A 24,573-nucleotide genomic window follows, 5' to 3' on the forward strand; every position below is an offset into this window, starting at 1 on the left:
CAGCTAAAAAGGTGCAAAGAGAAAAGTAAACGCAGAGTCGCCGTGCGCCTTTGGAGACAGCAGCGCCAAAGCAAAAATAGAAGCCTACGACACTCGGTATTCCCAGGCAGTCTCCCATCCAAGTACTAACCGAGCCCGACCCTGCTTAGCTTCCGAGATCAGACGAGATCGGGCGTTTCCAGGGTGGTATGGCCGTAGGCGCTAGAAAAGCTTCTCCAGCTGGCTTTAAGGTGCACACTGCTATGTTTCAGTGACAGGCCTATCTCCGTTCTTCCTCTGCTCTGCAGCAGCCACCTTCCCATTGCCACGTTTGCCTCCATCTTGCTCTACCCACATCTTACAAACTTCACCTGCTTTGGACAGCACAAAGAACTCTTTAAGCAGCAGTATGATAAGTGTACCTAATTTCACTTCCCTCAGCTTCCCCTTCAACACAGCTACCAAATCCCCCAAAAGATTGTCCCTTCTCTAAACCTATTCCTATGTTTCAGCCACCCCAAACCCTCTGCAGGTTTCATGAGCGTGAGTGAGCACAACATACTGTCCAGCTGAGCAGGCATCTTCTTACCACAGAATATATAAAGGCTGAAAAAGACCTCTACCACCATCTACTCCAACCATCAGCCCATCATCACCATGACTGATAGCCGTATCCCTCTGTGCCACATCCACATGGTTCTTCTACATCTCCAGGGACGGTGACTCCACCACTTCCCTGGGCAGCCTGTCCCACCACCTCACCCCCACTTCCAAGAAGAAAAGTTTCCTCATATCCAACCTCAACCTCCCCTGGCACAACCTGATGCCATTCCTTCCCCTCCTATCACTGTTACCTGGGAGAACAGGTTGACCCCTACTTCACCACAACCTGCTTTCAGGTGGTTGTAGAGATCATACAAGTCCCCCCTGAGCCTCCTCATCTCCAGACTGAACAATCCCTGTTCCATCACCTGCTCCCTGAAAGACTTGTGCTCCAGACCCTTCATAACATTGTTGCCCTTCTGTGTACCTGCTCCAGGGCCTCAATGCTCTTCTTGCAGTGAGGGGCCCCAGACTGAACACTCACCAGGGCTGAGTACAGGGGACAATCACCTTCCTGGACCCACTGGTCACACTTTTGATATAAGCCAGGATGCCATTGGTCTTTCTGGCCTCCTGGTACACTGCTGGCTCATGTTCAGCTGGCTGCCAACTAACACCCCCAGATCCTTTCCTTCTGTGCAGCATCCAGCCACTTTGCACCTACTCCATCTTCATGTCACTTTCCCCACGCTCACACCTCCTGGAACACCTGCAAGCACACACAAGCTCCATCGGGCCCAGGGACATGCCCCAGTGCCTGAGGGCTTGAGGAAGACCCTGTTGCTCTAACTGGGCAGAAAGGCCACGCTGCCTACACCCACCTTCACCTGTCCCAGCCTGCATTTCTGCACAGAAGCACTAGCATTAGTTTACCGTGATGCTGCTGGCACCAAATGGAGATGGCCTTACATCTGTTAGCACCACCCAATTTCCATATTGTATGTGAAGCTTTATATGCATGACAGGGAGACGATAGAGAGGAGAGGGACAAGAGGGAATGGCCTTAAGTTGCACCAGGGGAGGTTTGCATTGGATATGAGGAAAAAATAATTCTCTGAAAGAGCAGTGAGGCGCTGGGACAGGCTGCCCAAGGAGGTGAATGGAGTCACTGTCCCTAAAGGTGTTCAAGAAACATGTGGATGTGGCACTCAAGGACATAGTGGTGGTGGTGGCCTGACGCTTGGACTCGAAGATCTTAGCAGTCATTTCCAATCTTCACGATTCTGAGAAAAATAGAAAAGTCCTCAGGCAAACCGCCTTCAGAACGCGCAGATTCCAAGCAGCTTCCCATCCGTGCACCAACCGGCCCCAGCCCTGCTTAGCTTCCGAGACCGGGCTGTTCCTCCCCCCTACGCGCGGTCCCGCCCGGCCGCGCAGCCCCCCGCCCCCGGCCCGCCCCGCCCGGCCCCGTCGCTGCGCTCCGTCTCTCCCCGCCGAGGCGACGTGGTGTCGGCCGGGCCCGAAGCGCAGCGATGTGGCGGGCGCTGCTGGCGGCGCTTGTGGCGACGGCGGTCGCGCAGTTCGAGCGGTACAGCTTCCGTAGCTTCCCGCGGGACGAACTGATGCCGCTGGAATCCGCCTACCGCTACGGCCTGGACCAGTACAGCACGGAGAACTGGCCCGAGAGCGTCAGCTACCTGGAGGTGAGCGTGCGGCTGTACCGCCTGCTGCGCGACAGCGAGGCCTTCTGCCACCACAACTGCAGCTCCGCCGTGCCGCCCGCCGCCCCACCGCCCGCCGATGGGGAGCTGGCCGAGCTGCGCCTGCTGGCCGGGGTGCTGCGGCGGGCGCAGTGCCTGCGGCGCTGCAAGCAGGGGCTGCCCGCCTTCCGCCAGGCCCAGCCCGGCCGCGAGCTGCTCGAGGAGTTCCAGCGCCGCGAGCCCTACAAGTACCTGCAGTTCGCCTACTTCAAGGTGAGGCCCGGCCTTGCGCCGCCCCGGCTTCCTCTCCGCCTTCACACCTGCCTCGTGTCACCGCTGTCACACGCCTGCGTGTCCACGTAGTGCTGCCCAGCTCCTTCCTCATCACTCATCCTGCGCAGCCCTGCTTTAACCTCTGGTTTTCATCAAGACGAGCTATTGGACGGCCTCCTTATCCCAATGCCATGCTGTTCCTACCCCCAGCTATCCAATCTTCCCACCTGCATTACTTTCTTATGACTTAGTTTAAAACCTACCTCAGACCTTTTCAGTCTCCACTGTGCTATTGTGAGCACTCATTTCTGCTTCCTCTCTTCCAGCATGTCCAGGTTTCTCGCTCAGTCCCTGCTAGTCCCATTCTTGCAGTCACAGCAGCCCCCAGCATGTAGCTTGCACAGTGTCTGCGCTGCTTTGGCATTGTTACATCCAAAGGAAGGCATAAAGCAAAACTGTTGAAGGGTCGGAAGCACAAGTCTTATGAAGAATGGCAGATGAGGAGGCTCAGGGGGGCCTGTATGATCTCTACAACCACCTGAAAGCAGGTTGTGGTGAAGTAGGGGTCAACCTGTTCTCCCAGGTAACAGTGATAGGAGGGGAAGGAATGGCATCAGGTTGTTCCAGGGGAGGTTGAGGTTGAATATGAGGAAACTTTTCTTCTTGGAAGTGGGGGTGAGGTGGTGGGACAGGCTGCCCAGGGAAGTGGTGGAGTCACCGCCCCTGGAGATGTAGAAGAACCGTGTGGATGTGGCACGGAGGGATGTGGTTATCAGTCGTAGTGATGATGGGCTGATGGTTGGATTAGATGATAGTGGAGGTCTTTCCCAACCTTAATGATTCTATAGATTTTATAGAAGTGGCTGCTGGAGTGTAGCACTAATGCCAGCCCTGGAATGTTATTTGCCTTTTGCTCTTTGGCCACCCAGGACTGGGAGCACCACTTCCACCACATTCACTCTTGTTTCTCTAGCTTCTTGTCATCCTCCTGGATGACAAGATCCACCAGGATCTATTTCACTATTCTATTTCTATTTTCCCACTCCACATTTTCATTTTTTGTTCTCTAAACCAGGGCCCTCATTCCATTCCCTCAGATTTGCAGTCACTTGCATTCCAAATAAATGCAATATCTGTGTGGAAAGAAAACAAGCTGACCTCTTTTGTTTGGATGGATTGCCGTTTCTTTTAGGGATTTGGTCCTGGTGTAACCCAGTATTCATTATATGAGATTGTGTGCTTGTGCATTCCTTCTGCGACCTTTGCTTAAAACATACACATCTTAGTAACTGTTGCTATGTCATATTTGTAGGAATATCTTTCCCATATGGAAATATAAAATTATTTTCACAAGTTATATAAACCAAAGCAGGGAAACAGTCTCACAGAACACCAGTGATCAGTATCCATACACACGTAGTATCACACGATGAGCAGCGTCACACCAGCCTAGTTCTGAGCATTTGAAGCTACCCCAAAGGCTGTACAGAAGAACTTACCTTAGTATGCTTTAGTTTCTTCACACGGAGAGTAGAAGGTACCAAATGAGACATTTCTTTTAAATGGCAGGCACTGCTAACTCTTAAAGCCGTATACCAAAATGATACCTCCACAAATGTTTCCATTTATTGTCTTTCTTTATTTGTTCCCCCTGTAGTACATACAAATGTGGCTATGAGTGCACCACATCAGGAACTGTCATGGAGCAAAAAACAATTCCTATGTACTGTTTCTGACATGTGAACGATTTGAATGTGAGTGTGCCTTTAAGCTGTTTTCCAGCCCCATTTGCAGTAGGTCTGTGAACAGCAGTTTGGTGTATCTCTGATCAGTGCTGTCATTTATATTGCCTTTGTTTTTATACTGTAGCCCAGCTTCGAGCTTTCATCACTCACTTGGAGAGCTCTGAATGGGCCTTCTAAAAATACAAACTGCTGCCTGCAGAGGACTTTTTCTTGGCTGGTGGTTTTCTGAAGAAGGGTGTGTCGCTTTTTTCCTTCTTCCATAATATCACATATAATACAGAAAGAAGGCATAAAGAAACACTCTATGGTGTTGTTTTTTTTTTGAGTGAGCACGTATTTATTCAGGTGGGTTCAGGAGTGAAATTTTGCCACGTCTTAGATGATCCCGGGAGCAGATGTTCCTGTGCTGCTTTTGCTCCTCTGGAGGGAGCTGCCTGGTAGCCACTGAGTTTACATAGGAATGTGTTTCTACACAGCTTTCTTTTTTTCCCCCTCACTCACTTTCTTTTTTTAGCATGAAAGTTACAATCAAGAGTAAATCATGTACCAAGTGAAGATGAGAGATTGGCAAGCTTCCCAGCAAATAGGGTTAAAGCATTAAGTATGGGAGAACTCGGGCATTTGATGAAAGTGCTTCCCCCGCGCATTCAGCAGCATGTGGGCTGGCTAGAAGTGCATAGTTTGGGGACAGCAGGAAATGCAGCTGGTATGATTCCATTGCATTGGTACTTACTGCAGCACAGCAGTGAGAGCTCGTCTTAGGGTCAAAGTGTTTCTTCTGGTGTGACAGTCTCTCGGGTTTCCTCTGAAATGAAAAGCTGCCTTTTACGGATGCAAATGGATGAGTGTGTATGTGTGCATACATGCTTGTAATTCTTGCTCATGGTTTTATACATACACTGCCATAAGCTATTTCAGATGTTTAATGGAACTCAGTAGCACCTATGCTGGATGGACTGATCTGGATCTCAGCTTACAAGAGAGAAGTGCTTAACATTTCACTAGTACTTAAGGCTTTTACTTTCACTGTCACACACTATATAAATGTGTATATGATATGTATTTGGAAAGTTATGCTTACATAAAATATTAAAAATACACATACAAATGTAGATGTAAATATGTATATGAGTAATGTATACTTCTGATACAGGGGTTAAATTTAGTTTAAAATCCAGTACAAAAAAATCATGTAGTACATTAGAACAGTTATTGAACAAGTACCTGCTGTTTAACTTCATAACAGCACCAGGATGGTATATTATCATAGCAACGTCTTGCATGCTGCTAGACAAATAGGCTACATAAACACCACAGAGAGGAGGTAAGTGATGATTCCATACTTGGGCATCAGTAATTGCTGTGTGATTAATCCTACACATGAGTAACAATATAATTTTATGCATCGCCAGCTTTATGAACAGAGAAGTGAGAAGGGCAGAAGTGTTCTTTTAACTTACAATCATTTATACTATTTGCAACAATAACAGCCTTTAAAAAAAAAAAAAAGAATGAAGTGTTCATAGTGGTGCAGCTAGTAGTAAGCTGAGAAGTATTATATCAGCTTTACTGTACCACTGTCTCTGCTGAGAATGTGTTTTTAGCACTGGTAAGCTTGCAAAAATAGATCCTGCAGGAATCTTACATTTTTTTCTCCCCCCTTCCCCCCCCCCCCCCCCCTTCTCTCCCCCTATTTTCATGTTTAGGCTAATAACCTTCCTAAAGCTATTGCAGCAGCTCACACGTTTCTTCTGAAGCATCCAGATGATGAAATGATGCAAAGAAATATGGCCTACTATAAGAGCATACCTGATGCTGAGGAGCACATTAAAGACTTGGAGACAAAGCCTTATGAGGTGTGTTTATTCCCAGTTCAGTCTTTTGAAACCATTCCATTACTGCATGAGATTTGAAGATATAATTTACTTACATGTTCTCAGCTCCTACCTCTCCTTTTTATCTTATTAGATACTTCAGACATCTCTGTTCCTCTTTTTTAATGCCTGCAATAATTCTTACATCATTTGCTTTTCACTGTTCCATAAGTCACAGCAAATGACATGGAGTGGCATACTTGAAAGCTACTACATGCAGATAGCTAATGGAATTAAGCAAGTACATGGAGTTATTCAAATGCTGCAAGTGCTGCAGAGGTACAGCTTAAAATTGTGTTTGGTTGTTTTTTTTTTTTATGTTAAGATGCTGAAAATCACCATCTCAAAACATGCTCTTTGGAATCACACTATCTTTTCCCAGCAGGCTTTTCCAGTTTGTCTAAAATGGAGCTACATACTCAACTATGTAGGAAATATCTGATAAAATCTGTTCATCATCTGTTTCATATTAATAGGATAACAGCTTATCTAGTAATTCAAAAATGCTGAGATACCACTTACTGTATTTGAACTTACACACAGCTTTCCACAGGTCACTTACTGGTAGTTCATTCCTGCCAATTTTTCAGAATCTCTTTGTCAGGGCTGTGAGAGCATACAATGGTGACAACTGGAGAACATCCATCTCAGATATGGAACTGGCTCTTCCTGATTTCTTCAAAGCCTACGATGACTGTATAGCAGCCTGTGAAGGCTCCCGAGAGATTAAAGATTTTAAAGACTTCTATCTCTCCATTGCAGGTGAGTACTTAGGAAACAGTCAAGAAAGAAGTATATTCAGTTTCATCTATAGGATCAGCTGCCTAAGTCCTCCTTCCTTAGTTTGCAATGGAAGCTGCTCATGGTGCCCCCTGTTTAGTTTGGGCCAATATGAGGTTATTAGATACACTGAAAAATGTTTGAATTGTGGTTTACTTTTCTGCTTAGTAACATAAGTGAGTGTTGTCAGAAAATTGAAACAGTTCTTACATTAACTTGGAAATCAAGAGTGTCAGGATAACACACACATGTAAGTAACACCTGTTCCATCCAGCTAGCAACTGCTAAGCAGACAGACCTCTTGACCATAATTTCAATATCAATTTGTCTCTGATGCTCAGCAATTAGTCTTCAAAATCTGCTTTGTGGTTTGTGTACCACTGTTGTCATATTTATGAAAAAAGCGTGCATCAAGTTTCTGTTAGTTATTTTTTATCTTTCCTTCCGTAAAAGGAAAGTTTTCTAGCAAATGAGATTTCCTAAGAGCGTAGCTTAAAAAAATATTGCTTTTTAATGAGAAAGCAGTGCCTCCTCTTTTAAGTGTCAGAATAGCACATGCATATTTCCCGTGCACTTCTGTAATGAAAGAAGACATTTCTCCAGTGCACTGAGCTGAGTGCTACTGACAGTGTTTGTGTGAAGAATGCTCACATACTTTGTAAAGAAATTTAAAGAAAGGGCAGCTCCGTGATATCTCATAGTAGTGAATTAATATCTACCTGTACTGCTAATATGGAATAGCTACTGCTTCCTCAAGCGTTACTTCAGCAAAGGTGGCAAGTGCCTAGAAAAGTAGATAAGGAGTGGAGGAAAATGAATTACGAGTTTATAATCGATGAATATACAGATGCTGCAATTATGAAATATAAGAGAGTTTAGCTAAGCAGGTTATTACACCAAAGAAAGAACAGATAGAGTGCTTACCCTTGTCCTGGGCTCACCGTAAAGCTCCAAAGGAGGGATCTCCAGAAGAGATCCTTCCCACCTGCAGTCAGCTCTTAAATGGGTCTAGGAGAGGTGCAGCCAGGCTCCACCCCTTCCAGCAGCACAGCTGAATTGCCTTCACCTGTGCTCCCAGGGCTGACTCAGTGCTTGCCTCAGGTGGTCAATCAGAGGTTCTTCAGGCCGTGATTCAGCAGTTCCCATACATCACTAAACCATGAAACACCCCCTGTGGTTTGGATCACCTCTAAACCACTGTAAAGGATGTCTGTATATTTGTCAGTGCTCATTTATGACTAGCACTTACTGTCAATGCTCTTCCTCCATGAAAGGAAGGAAAAGACTGTTCCAGCAGCAGTGGTGAGACAGAAAAGTAGAAGTACTGCATGATGTGGGCAGTTTCAAATACTGTATGTATGTCCTGAAAATGGAATTCTTTGATGGAAGGCTTTCTTGGGAGATATTTTCTTGAATCACAGAATCACAGAATCGTAGGGGTTGGAAGGGATCTCCAGAGATCATCGAGTCCAACCCCCCTGCCAAAGCAGGTTCCCTACAGCAGGTCGCACAAGTAGGTGTTGTCCAGGCAGGTCTTGAACATCTCCAGAGAAGGAGACTCCACCACCTCCCTGGGCAGCCTGTTGCAGTGCTCCGTCACCTCACCATAAAGAAGTTCTTGTGCACATCTGTGCCAAACTTCCTATGCTGCAGTTTCCAGCCGTTTCCCCTTGTCCTGTCTCCACTCACCACTGAAAAGAGTCTGGCCTCGCCATTCTGCCCCCCACACCTTAGATATTTATAGACCTGGATCAGGTCCCCTCTCAGTCTCCTTTTCTCAAGGCTGAACAAACCCAGTTCACTCAGCCTTTCTTCATAGGAGAGATGCTCCAGGCCCTTCACCATCTTTGTGGCCCTTTGCTGGACTCTTCCCAAGAGATCCCTGTCTTTTTTGTACTGGGGAGCCCAGAACTGGACACAGTACTCCAGATGAGGCTTACAAGGGCAGAGTAAAGGGGGAGGATTACCTCTCTCAACCTGCTTGCCACACTCTTTTAAAGGCCATTGGCCTTTTTTGGCCACAAGGGCACACTGCTGGTTCATGACCAGATATTGAAGATAAAATCACTTCTAGCCCCACCCCATCGTACCTAGTTTTTCAGACTGGGAAAGCATGTAACCTTAAACCTTTTTGGATTAAAGTTTTTCTATAGTGTGCAGCATATCCATGTCTTTTAGAACATCCAAACATCTGGCATAAAATGCAGGTATCTCTAGAAGTTTATTTTGCAATCACCTGGTGTCTTTCTCTGTGATACCACTGTACTAAGGCAGACCTTAATTATGCAGTAATTCAGTGTAATTACAAAGGTTTTCAGAAATACCATTGCTCATTTCATAGTTTGCTAATAACACTGTACTCCACAATGCTTTGTATAAAACCTAGCACCACAGACTGCCTGTAGGTGTCAGTGAAACCTAACTGCTTAGTTCTCTGGAATTGTAGTTTTGATATCCTTGAAATGCTGATCCTACTGATTTTACCAGAAGGGCTGAATGCCAGCACTGGAGATGTACTTCAGTAATTCCAAGCAGCAAGCTTCAGATGCACAGGACTTAAACATTATAAGGCCAAATTTTGATGGGTAGCTACTGGGAAGGGTTGTAACAGTGTGTTCTACTTATATCCCGTGTTGCTGTTTTCTTCCTTCTAGATCATTATATTGAAGTCCTTGCATGCAAAGTGCAGTGTGAAAGTAATCTGACACCCATTATAGGAGGCTTTGTTGTTGAGAAATTTGTGGCCACCATGTACCATTACTTGCAGTTTGCGTATTATAAATGTAAGTAGTGATTTAATGGACTTAAATAATGTTGGGATGATGTGGGAGAGCTTCCATTCCTTGTCTTTTCATGGTTTGGAAATAAATAGTGATCTCCATAATCTGCATTTTTGCCTGTGCTGGGGCTGTAAGTCTGAGATGCTCCGTATCTTTTTCTCAGTATATAACTGTAGACATGGGAGATGAGCATGTTGGATCCCTGGATCATAAAATTGTTCATGATAAAGTGAATTTCTAAACATAGAGGTTGAATTCTGCCCAGGCAAGTCCCTTTGTTTTAAGATATTTTTGCTTGTGACTGATCTCTACTTGAGTGCTGGAAAGTTGTGACAGTTACAGAGCAAGTGTGATCTGACACATCACCACCCCTCATTCTATACAATGCTGCCAGCACAATTTACTTGCACTTTTCAGAATTTCATATAAACATTAAATGTTCACCATATGTATTTTATGATAAAATATGTAATACACCAGCTCTTACACCTTTATGAAGCAACTCATAATATGACAACTTAGGGTAAATAGTGTCAGCCATTTCCTATACACTAGAACGCATGCAGTGGCACTGATGGATTCTATACACGTATGTAGAAATAAAAAAGAGGTGACCAAGCTTTTGGACCCACATGGTTAAGCAGCTGAACTTCTAACAAGAACTTTATTCTTTAATTTCTTACTTATTCATTAAGAGAGAATCATAGAATCATAGAATCACTCAGTTTGGAAAAGACCTTAAAGATCATCAAGTCCAACCACAACCTAACCATACTACCCAAACTCTAACAACCCTGCACTAAATCATGTCCCTGAGCACCACATCCAAATGGTTTTTAAACACATGCAAGGATGGTGACTCAACCATCTCCCTACGGAGCCCATTCCAGTGCTTAACAACCCTTTCTGTAAAGAAGTTTTTCCTGATATCCAACCTAAACTTACCCTGGTGCAACTTGAGGCCATTTCCCCTCATCCTGTCACCTGTCACCAGTGAGAAGAGACCAGCCCTGCTCTCGCTGTAAGCACCTTTCAGATATTGGAAGCGAGCAATTAGGTCTTCCCTCAGCCTCCTTTTCCCCAGACTGAACAGACCCAGTTCCTTCAGTAAGAAAGATTGTGACCTCAAGGCAACACATTTAACATAGCAGTACCTACTGAATGAATACTAAATTCTCAATTTATTATTCAGAATTTCTTCCAGAGACAAACCTGCAGAGTATTTCATGCCATTCTCTTTTTCCTAGTGGATTCTCATACTCTCATTAGAATAGAGCACATGAGGCTTCATGCATTTTAAAGAAAGAGAGGACCACATAACAAACAGAAATGATAGTGTTCTGGTGCTCAGTGCGTATTCATTTTGATAAGTACATCATTCAATGAATTTTGTGGTTTTTTGGGGAACTTCCTGCACTTCTAAGAACATATTTAGCCCTTAGTGCTGCTCTTCCAGGCTCCAACACCAAGGGAAAGGAATAGCTAAGCCATTAATGACTTTTGCATGTTTTTTGCCTACAAATATTGACTCTTCCATCTTTGTCAATCCAAGTAAAATGAAGTGGATTTTTTAAAATTTGTTTATTTGTTTCTTTAAGAAGTCCCACAGTAGGCATCTTCAAGCTGTGGGTTGATGGCTCTGTAGCTGGGAGAGACATTTGGTTAGGGTTATCTTAGAAAACCACCATGAGAAAATAAGGCCATAGGAAAACTATCTTCTGTGTTAATGGTAAGTTATCCCCATTTTCCCTACAAAGAAGAAGGTAGTTCTTAGGGAAGCCAAGTAATTTGGATTGCTCTCGTTCATGACCTGACTCCTGTAGCCATAAGCTTTTGTCAGGTAAGTCTCCATTTCTGAATCATGACCTTACCTGTTTCAGAACATAAAAATAGCATATTCTGCCTTGGAAACATTTTTTTTAATATATATTTAATGCAGATGGTGGAAAGGTGGCAATATGTTTTTGGTTATTTACCTCATGTGGATTTGTTTCTCTGTCTATTAATTAGTGAATGACATGAAGAATGCAGCCTCTTGTGCTGCTAGTTACCTTCTATTTGACCAGAAAGATGAAGTAATGAAACAGAACATGGTCTATTATCAATACCACAAAGACAAATGGGGACTTCAAGAAGAGGATTTTCAGCCCAGATCAGTAAGTGAATTTAGTGCCTTTTCTTTTTCTTAAGGCATGACTTTCCCATGTAAGAGTCATTTAAGTTATCCAAGCTGCATCAACAGCAGGCACTCTTTAGGCTGATGATCAAGTCGTCCTTCCCGAGTTGCTTGTTCAGACATCCGAGTCACTGAGGCCAGTGCTGGCCCAAAGGCACCCCTCAGTTCTTAGTGTGGCATTAAGCTCATATATCTGTGCATTGCTTAGGTGACTTGCTTTATCTGTAGCAACACTGCGGAGCAATTCATATGTATACCTTATAACTTGTAATAATTTGGTAATGAATGTAATAATTAATGAAATAATTTGATAATGCTTTCCTTCCTCTTAGGCCAGCCAGCTCAAGTAAAAAATACCACTCCATCTGTTAAGCATTTTTTGTTTGTGGGCGGCTGTCAGGTTATGTGCAACACACCTTATTCTCATGCTGGAAACCAAGGCTGTGCTGCAGGACTAGCAGAAACAGATACAGAGAAAATGCATTTGGTTCTTTCAGGCAGCAGCTGTGAGTTCATGCAGGAAAGAGACCATTCTTTTGCTGCTGTTGTTGGGAACAAAACTGTGCTTTGTAACCATACTGGAGACAATATTTGACGTTGGTGGGAGTGAGGGGTAGCAGCAGTTTAAAACTGCAGACCACAAACAGATTTGGCGTCCATGTGCAGAAAGGACAGAACAAGGGCCCTACACAGTAACTGTGAATGTTTCATTGATAACTTGTCGGGAGTTGGGGCTACAGATAATTTAATTTTTAAATATTAAATATCAAATGTATACAGCTGTATTTTCTTGTACTTTGATCTGTCTTGCTATGAAAAGAAGTTGCTTGCTGTCCTAATCACTTGCCATGAAAACCATGTCTCAGGTTTGTTTTCACAAAGTGGTACCAGAGTGACAGCAGCATTTAACTCTGAGCTTCAGATGTCCTTGTGGAAGGGAAAATCTCCTGTTTTCCTCCCTGAAAAGAATTAAATGGAATAGTCAAATTATATTACTGGTGGTATTCACAGTTCTGAGAGTGACAGCTACCCTGTGCTGTCCAGGCAAACACCCAGGGAACTGAGGGACAGGCAGGTAGATGACCATACAGAATTTCCCACTCCCAGACGGGCTGGGATGGTGAGTCATTACAATGCAAAATACCTCAGTGTCTCTTTTTCCCAGAACTGCCTGCCGCCTTATGCCAGCGCATAAGGAGATGGAAGCTTTCTCATATCCAAAGCCCACTGGAATGCAGGCGCAGGCTGCTTGCTGCTTGGCTCTGGCAGTCTCATTCCTTATCCTCAGACTCGCCAATGCTTTGAAACATGAGAAATAGGAGAGTGCTTTGTTCTTCTCACACCGGTGGAGCTTACGCTTAGTAGGATCCGCAGAAGACATTGGATATGCTGTATGCTGTTCTGCTGTTTCCTTTCTCAAACATTTTAAATCCTCTGAGACCTGCCTTCTGCTAAATCTGGGTCTAGCTTCACTTGAATAGTTCTAGATGACATGTGATGACACTCCTCCGTCTTACTACCTTCAAGTAACATAGAAATTTAATATATTTTTTTTTCTGTAGGATGCAGTTAGATATCACAACATAACCACACTCCAGTTGGAAATGTATGAATTTGCAAAGGAACATCTAATGGATGATGATGAGGTGAGTTTTCTAGACAGAAAATGGTGATTTGAAAAAGCCAAACCCGAATAACAGCAATTGCATTAAAATAAGTAATTAGAAATCCAGGCTTTCTGTACTGTAGAGAAGTTGTTCTGGTAACTGTGACCAATTTATCATAATTTTTTCTTTTGTGAATGAATACAGGAAACAAACCCAAAGAGCAGTAGACCACTCACATCACATTTTAAAGCAAGGGTAATTATAATGCACTCAGCCCCCAAAAGGAAATTAATTTTGCAAGCTATAACACCAGGGGGCAGAGAAGTCGTATGTGTATTTAAACCAAACATTTTTCTTTTTCTTTCTGAAACATTGTTTAAGGTACATTTTAAAATCCTCATGATTTTGTCCAGAAGTCCCTACCTGAACTATCATTTTATCACAGGGACGTCCTGTTACCCCCTTATTTTCTTTTTCACTGTAACATCTTGGTTACCCAGTCTTGCATCTGAAATGGTTGGAATTCATGGCCCAGTAACATATAGTGACTGATATTAGGCTTGAAACTTGTAAAGTGGTTTTCTTGTGTGGAAAAGGTAGTTAAAACTGTTGAAAGATCATTTCTTTGTCTCCATCAGTTCAAGTATGTCATGAATTTGAGTTGCATCTTGTTTTGTTTTCAGTACCTTTCATTTTAATGTTTAAAAAATGTTTAAATGATTAAATACTTCATTGCTGGCACTGTCAAAGCAGTGTGTTCAGTCATGGCACGGGGCAGTATACTTGTGAACAATGCTACAGTGTTTTTTAGTTACAATCAAAAAGAAAAGAAACGGTTTATGTTATAAAATTTTATCATGTTTTCACTTTTTATTTTATCCAGCACATAGGTAGAGATAATATTTCATAGGGGAGAAGTAATAATATGTCTATACTGCCTTCAGTATGCTGGTGACCTGAAAACAACTCTTTATGTAAAATTCCATTACAAGGTTATGAGATGATAGGAAGACTGCTAAGTCTTTCCATTATAATAAATGTCTCTGAAGGACAGTTTAATATTCTCATTATATGGTTAAGCTTAGATGAGAACTAGTCTATATGGGTTTCCAATCAGGGTGTGTAAATTCTTGAGTGCTTTTTTATATTCCCTTGTTGTTTTGGGCAAACACTCTGCTATGTTCATAATGTTTTCTTATGGTAGACATAAACTTCATTTGTAATTTTTTCCTTCTTTCACATCTGCTGCTCCAAAACAAAGGGATGAGTAATTAAGGAAGGAGGAATGCGGTCTATTTTGAAGACTTTCCCTGTATGTTGTTAGAAGAGGGAATTATAAACACAGTCTTCAATCTCAAGCTTTTAATACAGGGAAAAAAAAAAAAAGTTTGTTGGCTTTGGTTCCTGTAGTCCATTTCATGAGTGCAATAATAAATGACCTTGCAGTCTACAGAAGGGCTGTACGGTGGAAACGTCAGTTAAACATCTGGGGAAGTGTCAAGGAAGTGTCATTACCTGGGCTACATTTGGGCTAAACAAACAGAATTAGCAGGCCTGGCCGTGCCACCTACATCCTTACCTCACACTCTTCATATTAGAAAAATTATCGTTTTCATTTCCTGGAGAAAAGCTGAAGGGCTTCTGTGCTCTCCCTTAACAGGACCGAGGAACCTAGGAGAGATGGAGGCTGTCCATGCCTCTGGCTTGGCTCTGGATTTTGGTAGTGAACTCATAAATCCCTGGCTACCAAAGCTTCTTCTTGGCTGCAGGAGCCTTCCAGGGAGTCCAGACAGAGCAGGAATAGCAGCACAGAGATAAAATCGCTACCTTGTAGTTTTTGCTGTATGGGCAGGGCACGGTAGTATAAATGGAATATTTTTTAATATTTCTACTGGCACAGATAGAAAAGTTTATTCCATGGGAATGCGGAAAACTGATGAAAAACTCAGATAAAGTGTTACAGTAAAAGCTTTATTAAAAATTGTCAAGGAGGGAGGCGACCTCTGTTTCTAGTGGACGCAGTTCTTTCAAACCACTTGATCCATAGACTGTGCCTTTTGTGAGTTTCTATGCTCCATCTTTGCTGTCCGTGGGCTCTGTGTTGCTGGTGGGCCAACAAACCTATAAAATAATCAAAGGGAAAAAAACGTTCTCTTTCTTTGAGTGAAGCTAAAGGATCTCTTTATGTATGTCCTTATTCTTAAATGGAGAATCTTACTTTATTCAAACTTAACAGTGCCCCTATATTTCAGATCATCCGTGGGTCTTTTTAAATCCCCTTAGCAAAGCACGCGAGAACTTGTGGCTTCTTCCAGTAGTACATGGCAGTAATGACAGAGGCTGGAACACATAGTAATGATTTTTGCATATGACGCTACAAGAAATACTGTCCTGTTCGTGTTACTTTATTAATGTTTTTCCACAAGGAAATGAAAAACTTTAGTTCAAACATTTAACACAGTAGAGGTGACAGAGAATATTAGCACCAACAAATGATTTTTTCTTAAAAGTAATTATTAAATATCCTTAAAGAGTTTTCCACAGCGAAGCTAACAGAGCATTACACGGCGTTGTCATCTTAGTTGCCTGTAGATAATCAAGCTTCTTGATTTCTGCTCAGCTGTGTAACACATAAAAGCTCTAATAGTTTTAACTCCCAGTTCTGCACAGATGTAAATAACAAAATGAGCCATTAAGAGCCAGATATTCAGCTAGTGCAGATATAACTTCAACATTACACTAATTATAGGAGACAAGTTTCTGGCGCATAGATTCAGTGTTCTTGAGGATGTGGGTTGTTTTTTTTCAGGGATAGCTACTTAGCTATTCAAAATTACATAGGAACCACAAATATTTGGCTAAGATGATCCAATAGTGTCATTTTTCTTTCAGTACATAATCAGTAGGAGAAAAACTGTTGGCAGCCCTGGCCCATTTGTTGTCGTTCTTTTCTTTCTTTCTTTTTGGCATCCTGCTCTTCTTCATTGTTGATCATGTGCCTTTCCACCTGTACAACAGCTGAGACTTAGATGTTTCATGCCTAGATATGATGCAGAGGAGTGTGAGTGTTGAACTAATGAGTGGTGGAAAGACATGGAATAGCATCAAGGCAGGAGTGCCCAGTAGACTACTGGTTGCCAATTATAATCTGAATTCAGCCTATTTTTCTGTTCAGAAATCACTGACAACATATTTTTTGCTTTATTAACTCACACTTTATATATTTTCAAATGATTTATACAAGTGTGCTCGTAACAGCAAGTTGTAAATGCGGATGTATAAACCCTGCCCTGACCTCAGACCTACACAGCTACAACAGCGTGGCTCCACTGACAAAAGCTGGTGGCAGCTGTTTAAGAGAGAAGTTGTAGTTAACTGAGATTGTTATGGTCCCTGCTCAATATCAGTTTATAAAGAAAAAAAAGAGATTATTTTTCATCGTTGTTTTCTATTGGAGATCCTGCCTATGTCGCTGGCTCTCTTCAGAAGTGTCTTATCTCTTGCTGTTTTACCACTGAAATTACACTGCAGTCTAAGTCATTTCTCCTTCCATTTAAATCACCTACAATGGGAAGCTTATTAGGGCTTAAGTGGCAGGATTAGATAAGAAATTGAGAAGAACTTTTACCTGCACCAATTTGCTTAAGGCTCTGTGTACAAAAGAAAGTGGCAAAAAGAGCATAAGCTGAGTTTAGAAACAAAGCCACTAGAAGACTTGTTTTCAGTGCAGCGGGAGCAGTGTTTTTTAGTTGCTTTGAAATTGAATTGACTCATGTTTTATAGGCATAACAAAAATGTTAAGAGGAAAGCACGCTTATTAGATTACTGTAAAATATTGTAATCACTGCAGTGTACTGCAGTCTCCTACAATATATCGGGAGAGAACAATTTATGTTCAGAATATGCAATAAAAAATGAAATGGAAAAATATTTGAAAGAAGCAGTTAACACAGATATGGGGAATAACTAAGTTCTTTTAAAATTAAAAAAAAAAAATCACTAAAAGCATATGACAGTGGGTCAAACTGTTGACTGAGCATCTGAAATATAAATAAGTGAAGGGCCAAATTATTTTTCTGAGCAAATAATTGAGGGTTTTTTTTCCCTGCTAGAATGCAAGGAATGTCAAGTCTGCCCTTTAGTGCTCATAGAGAACCTGGAAAGTGGTTACACTGAACTCTCGTGTTTTAACTGAAGGTTAGATGAAGGAACTTTTTCGTGATTGAAGGCTGAATAAACCTTTCAGGCACCACGGCTGAGCCACTTATTGACACATGCATTACTGTTATCCTGAAATAATGCTCCATCCAAAATATCAAGAGTTGGCTGGCTACATGCTATGAGTTTACAGCATCCCTCAGGCCTGCAAAGCACATCTTCCACAGTCAACCATATCAAACCTTTGTCTTTCCTCTTGCAAAATAGTTATTTGTCCTTGAAGACTTAAGAAAAAAGGACAAAATCTGCTGGCCTTTGTGAATTTAACTGTGTTGCTGTTCTCATTAATTACTCAAATTAGTTAGGGAGTTTGAGGATACTTACTCCTGACTTCCAGGGCAGCCCCTGGCCTCTTGTCACAGAGAAACTTTCCTGCTACCATAACATAGACACCTACACCTGATACATAAGAGAATCAAATTCGTTAGTCTCACTAACAAGTTTTCAGTAATTACTATTTTCCAACTTTTGCCAAATCCAATTTTTTTTTGGCTGGGAAAGACACTCGGGGGACATTTTGTCAGATAAGTATTTGCCTTTTAGGCCATAGATTATAGGGAAACAGAGATCTAGGCAATTCTTTCTCTGCATATTGTCTCTTCAGTCTCAGTTTCTGAGATTGGTGAGAATAAAGGCTTTTCCTTTCTCGTCCACTGATACCAGTCAGGCATGAGTTTATGTCCATAACAGTATTTTTCTGTAGATCTTAACTCATTCTAGGAAGCTATTATGTTAATATTCTGTTACTTCCCTAAGGAACAGGCTATTGCACTGCGCTACATATGGAATCCCCTATACAAAATGCCATCAGCTAATCTGCGTGGAAAGTGTGAGTTGTCACATGAAAGCTATTTTTCCCAGAACTTTTCCAGTCCACACTGAGAAAGGACAGGAAAGATTGTATTTAGAGGCAAGGGCCTATGAATGATTAATATTTGCTATGCAGAAGGCAGTGCTTACTTAGTCTTGGCAACCCAGGGCCAAGCATCTGGGCCTGTCAGTGAGCAGTACAGACACTGCTACAACAACCGGTTGCTTCTATTTTTAAATGCAGCTGGCAAAAGAAAAGTTGGTGCTTGACCACCAGTCTCAACTGGGCTATAACTGAGGCACGTATTGGGAGCTTTTCCTCTTTGCTGTTTATTTTAATAGCTGGCAAGTAATCTCCAAGATACAGATGGTTCTTCTAAAAGGTTGTGTTTTTTGTGTGTGAGTGCAGCACCTAATATTGCCTAAGAAAGGGTCAGTAACAACCCTTGGCCCAAATGCATGCCTTGGTGTTGGACACTCAGCTTGTGGTAGTGAGGAGGTCTGCATTTTTCCTCCTTTTTAGGACTCACTTTTTTAAATGCTCTAGCTTTTCTTAGAATAGCTAGTGTGCCAGTCTTGGTAGCCTGGCTTAGCTTGTATAGCATTAACCAAGAATTCTTTTTTAAAACTATTATTTATTATTATCCACCTATTCATTTACCCGCTGTAAGACCTTGAATTACTATAGTGCAAAGTTTGTTTTTTCTGTTTGAGCCTCTGTCCAGTTGTTTCTCTAAGCCAAGGGCACTCAATCTGCATATCTAACAGCTAACTGGAAGCTCCAGTTGATCAGCTTGTCTGATTCTTCCTACCACTCACACCTGCCTGGGAACATTCCCCTGCTACTACTCAGTATCCTCCCATATTTCAGGCTATACCTGTCCATCTTTTCCCATGCATTCCTCTTGTCATTCCCACTTTGCTGATAGACCCTGGTTGGAGAGAGGGGAGAGGTTTGTCATACAGGTTGGTAGCTCATGGAGTGCTGACAGAGTCGCACCCCTGCAGCAGATACTTCTGGCCATCAGATCAAAACTGGAGGCAGGGACTGGATGAAGGGACAACTCACAATAAAGGTGTGCTTCTCAGGAGTGGACTAAGCAGTCTGCATGTGTGATCTCCAGTGGTAAACTGCCTAATGATCAGCTAAGTACTTAGCAGCAAAATCTGCCCTTCCCCACACTCAATCAGAATTCACATATTGACCTACTAGCTACCAGCCACACAGCTACATCACGCTGTATCATCACATCAATCAAGGGCAGAACCTTGATTTGCATCAGCACTGTCTGAGCAGTACATTTACATAACCTGCATTAGAGCTGGATGGCTGGTATTCCCTGTAGTAGTTGTCAGCAGGAAAAATTATAGTTTTGCAGCCATCTTCACATGTAGAATTTGTTGTGATTGTTATTTACGTAGGTAGGAAGAAAAAGTCTGTCACACTGAATGCTTAAATCATACCAGAGAATCATTTTCTGATTCCAGGTCTGAAAGCTAAGGTGAAGTTATCAGATACAAGTAGCCAGGCGGCTTTTCTTAGAGCCATAGAATCATGAATGGCTTGGGTTGGAAGGGACCTCAAGGACCATCAGGTTCCAACCCCTCTGCCACAGGCAGTGCTGCCAACCTCTAGATCAAATACTAGATCAGATTGCCCAGGTCCCCTTCATCTTCATGGCCCTGCTCTGGACCCTCTCCTAAAGCTCCACATCCTTCCTGTGCAGGGGGCCCCAAACCTGGATGCAGTATTCCAGATGGGGCTACAAGTGCAGAATAGGAGGAGACAGTCACCTCCCACACCTGCTGGCCTCCCCTCTTCTGATGGAACGTGGGATACCATTGAGCTTTTCTCCTGGAATTAACATGTAGGAAGTATTTACTGACATCAGACATGCAAAATGCTTGATGCAGTGTCAAGGGAGCGCTAACGGAGCAAAAACTGGTCGTAACTGTTAGCATAACAACGTGGTAAACTCTTCTGATGTAGTATTATCACCTTTCACCAGGATGCCAGCTACAGTATGCTCAATGTCTGGATGTTTTACATTCTTACTGTGAAGTGCAGGCAAAAATACTTCAACTACACCTTTTGTCTTTAACTGTGATAGCGATCATTCATCTTTTTAAAAATAATCAACATCCAGGCAATTATTAAATTGCATTACAGCATATTTTCTGGATGCTTATTGCTTAAGCAACTATTTTCACCTTCTAGCTATGTTTGAAATTCTTTTACTCCTCAGAAATTCTCAATAGACAGAAAGGACTTATCACACCCATTTTTAAAGATGACTTTCATACTCTGGAGATTTCAGGCAAGTTTATTTCAAATACTGTTGTGTTGCTTTTTTAAAACATCCTTTCACATTTAAAACTTTGGGCTCTTGCAAGTTTCTTGGTTTGAAAACATGCCTGAAGAAAAAAATTAGATGTCTGGATAGAATCATAGAATGGTTTGGGTTAGAAAAAACCTTAAAGACCATCTAGTTCTGACTCCTCTCCAACTAGAATAGGCTGCCCAAAGCCCCATCCAGTGTGGCCTTGAACATCTACAGGGATGCAGCATCAACAGCTTCTCTGGACAGCCCATGCCAGTGCCTCACCACTCTCTGAGTTAAGAATTTATTTCTTATGTCTAATCTAAACCTACTCTTTAATTTAAAACTGTTTCCCCTTGTCTTACCATTACACACCCCGTTAAAGAGTCTGTCCTGATGTTTCTTGGAGATTCCCTTTATACACTGAAAGACTGCAGTAAGGTCTCCACAGAGCCTTCTCTTGTGTAAGCGATACAAGCTCCTGTGTCTTCTGGAATATCCCCCCTTACAGATGAAGGTGACAGTATCTCAAATTGAATTACGTTCACATTTGACTGAGTTACTAAAGTCACAGCATTGACATCTCAGTGTCTTCCTTATACTTTATTCTAGATCATACAGCCCGATGCTTACTCCCTTCACCCTGTCTCTCAGGCTTTTTGAGAGTTGCCTTTGCAGGTAGACTGAACAAAGAATTCATTTTCAGTATCTGTTATTCTTTTATTAAATGGTGATTCTGAGGTGTAAGAGAATCAGTCTAAATTAGAATGAGAGCCCTGTAAGGAGATAAGTGCATTCCTAATCTGGTAACTCAGTTTATAGTTAGTGGGGACTGCATCTCTGTAGTGCTTCAAGACTACATGTTTATGCCTGCTAATTTAGAAGTTGTGCTAGAAAACTTGTCCTTAAGTCCTCTGAACCTTTGTTTCAAAGGCTTACATAGTGACTGTTGGACCATGTGGCTATTTTCTTCACATGCATTTGTGAAGCAGTGTTAAGTTCCTCATGTGATTGGGCTCCTTAGGCAATCCAAATACTTCTAACAAAAGAAAACGTGCAGAAATGTTGAATTCCTGTTTTCCAGTAGCCAGACTTCCTGCAATCAGGAAGACAAGCAGAGAATATGAGAGTTCTGGCATTTTTTCTTGTGTTTTTGTTGAACTGGAAATTTAGATGTTTTGAATAAATTCAAAGCAAAATAAATTGCCATCCTTCAGGACTTTCTAAAACCACCACTGTTGTGAAAACTCAACAGTCTTTTAAGATGGAACTGTGAAATGGGGAACAAAAGCAGCAGTTACTTACGCTGGCTTTCCTCTCATTTCTTTTTGCTGTTGTTTGTTTGCTTGGTTTTTATTATTTCTCTCCTTGCTGGCCACATCTGAAAAATGTGCTGTTAGTATTTTTAACCACCACGTCCATAATGCAATTGTTCTGTAGAGAAATTCTGTATTTTGACTATTTCTTCCTGTTATTTTCACTGTCCTCAGACAGAATGCTCTTTCCTTATCACAAAACAGAGCAGTTAACTTTTGAGTCTGAAACTGCACGTATCTGGAAGGTGCTGTCCTACCTTCCAAGATAGAAACGTGCTTAAAATTGCATTAAGATTACAAATTACTGTTTGCAGCCTTCATTAACCAGACTCCAAAACCTGGTAGAGATGACAAAGACTCAGACTTGAGTGGTGAAGGGGTTATGAAAGTGAGCAATCCAACAAGGCTGACTTTCTTTCAACACAACTGTTTTAAATTCTGATTTTTTTTTTTTATCTGAGAGTAAGGACTGCTCAGACATCTTAATTTTTTTTCCCTATCAGAAAGTTGCCACTTGTTCTGGAAAAAGGCTAAATTACATATTGTAACCTTTTTAAAACACAGAGGATTATGTCAGGAAAGGACGGACTGGATTTTTAAGCCATAATTTAAATTACAACATTTTAACACAGCACTGTAGTTATTAGAATAAAAGATTGGAAATTCAAAGCTGACCATCTGTGTCTCTCTTACAGCGCAGTATTGCAGTTGTATCAAAAAGTGGAAATACGTACAAGCTGAGGCATCAATGTGCCTGAACTGTGCATGGAGGGGAAATAAGAAAACACTGCTATTTCTGAGGGTGCAGGCAGATGAGCTGCTACGGTCAGTTTTGTGCAGTCTGAGGTGCTGCTGCACGTTTACAGTCAGCTCTTTCAACAAGTGCTCAAGGTGTGACCTGGGCTACGAGATGTAGCTCAGTTACTGTAGCTTGGTTGGCAAGGCAGTAAACTCCAGCTGAGGGGACAGTATCCTCAAAGGTACTTTGGCTAACCCCAGGAAGACAAGTCTGTGGTATGTAACTATGCCAAGAGTTTAAAGAAAGTAAGTTTGATTGTTACGTTGTGTTGGTACAATATACAAGAAGGTTGGAAGTTGTACGTACAATATTATGGAACTGAATTTAAAAGCAGATTATTTGTTTCCAATATGGAAAACATTCTAGTATCTGTGGTCCTCTGTGTTTTTGCTGCTCTGAAGTGTGAACGTTTACAGGTGAAAATGGAGAAAATGTATTTTGAAGGGCATACCAAAGAACATTAACTGCTAAAGGAGAGAGATTCAAAGTCATAATTATGGTTTACAAAAACACTTTCTCTTTGAATTTTGAAGCTTCAGTTTTTCATGGTATTTCAACATTTTTTCTAATTCCTATTTCTTTAATCCTTTAAATTCCTAATTTAACAGGTGCTTTAAACATTTATATGTCTACTTTCTAAATGTGAGGATTTCGTTGTCTATTTAAATACCTGAAAAAGTACAAGATTTAATGTGGAGTGTAGCATTTTCTTCTTTTAAGGTCTGTATGTCCTTGCAAGTAAGTGAATGTGTGGTTTACCTGTATGGGCCATTTATTTGCATTTTACAGGCTTGTTGTGCTAGTACATCAAAGTGTTAAAAACCAGTTTATGTGACACTAGTTATTACAGTTTGTTTTAATGGTAACCACTACTCATTTTGGAGTACACAACCTATTTCTTAATTTTAATCTTTTCTAGGGTGAAGTGGTGGAATTCCTGGATGAGTTGTTAGAAATGGAAGAAAAGAATGAATCCTGATGAGTGAAATCACCGTGAAGTATTCTACGAAAGTGAACGCTCACTGTTGTGCCTTATTATTGTTTTTGGTCACTCGTAGTTCCAGATAGATATACCTCAAAACTGTTCCTTTACTCTCCAAAACACATCACATCTACCCCTCAGATATCACCTCTGTGCTGCACTGGCTCTTTCATGAGCATGGGTTTTCACTGTGCCTTTACACAATTGGTGCTTATGAGTTTTCCTCCCAAGCTTTCTTTTCTTTACACAAACACAACAAAACTGACAATTCTTATTTTCTGGATTGACACTAAGATTTCTTGTTCCAGTGCTGTGCCATATGCTTTAACAGTGCAGATAAATTTGGAAGACCTTCTGTCATATCATGAACCAGGGATGACATAACAGTTCTTCTACACTTTCTAAGCTATGTAATTGTATTATTTATATATATGACTGTGATGATTAAATAAAGTGACACTGAATCCCAGTGCATCTCACAGATGTTAAGGTAACAAACAAGGACTTCAAACAGCTTGAAAGGATTAATGAAGCACAACTGGTGAGCTTCAAAAAACTGCTTTAAGAATTCTATAAACATTTTTGACCTTACTCTCACATGGAATTTCATTCAGTTTTAAGAAAGGTCATTTAGAATTGAACAATAAATAATTCCTACTTCCTACCAGTC

At 41.7% G+C, this 24,573-nt stretch overlaps 1 protein-coding gene and 1 non-coding gene across 2 annotated transcripts; one reads left to right on the forward strand and one right to left on the reverse strand.

Annotated features, from left to right (window-relative positions):
• Positions 1-81: 81 nt before the first annotated feature.
• On the reverse strand, positions 82-200 carry LOC125696523 (5S ribosomal RNA). Its single transcript, XR_007378370.1, has one exon. It is a non-coding gene; the product is annotated as a 5S ribosomal RNA (ribosomal RNA).
• A 1,779-nt stretch (positions 201-1,979) lies between these two features.
• Positions 1,980-24,573, forward strand: LOC125696436 (cartilage associated protein). Its single transcript, XM_048952121.1, has 7 exons — positions 1,980-2,495; positions 5,947-6,096; positions 6,705-6,876; positions 9,549-9,677; positions 11,685-11,830; positions 13,413-13,496; positions 23,841-24,573. Exons 1-7 carry the CDS (start codon positions 2,055-2,057, stop codon positions 23,898-23,900), a joined length of 1,182 nt encoding a protein of 393 aa, XP_048808078.1. The 5' UTR covers positions 1,980-2,054; the 3' UTR covers positions 23,901-24,573.

The sequence above is a fragment of the Lagopus muta genome, chromosome 7 (genome assembly GCF_023343835.1).
Source record: "Lagopus muta isolate bLagMut1 chromosome 7, bLagMut1 primary, whole genome shotgun sequence".
NCBI classification, from domain to species: domain Eukaryota; kingdom Metazoa; phylum Chordata; class Aves; order Galliformes; family Phasianidae; genus Lagopus; species Lagopus muta.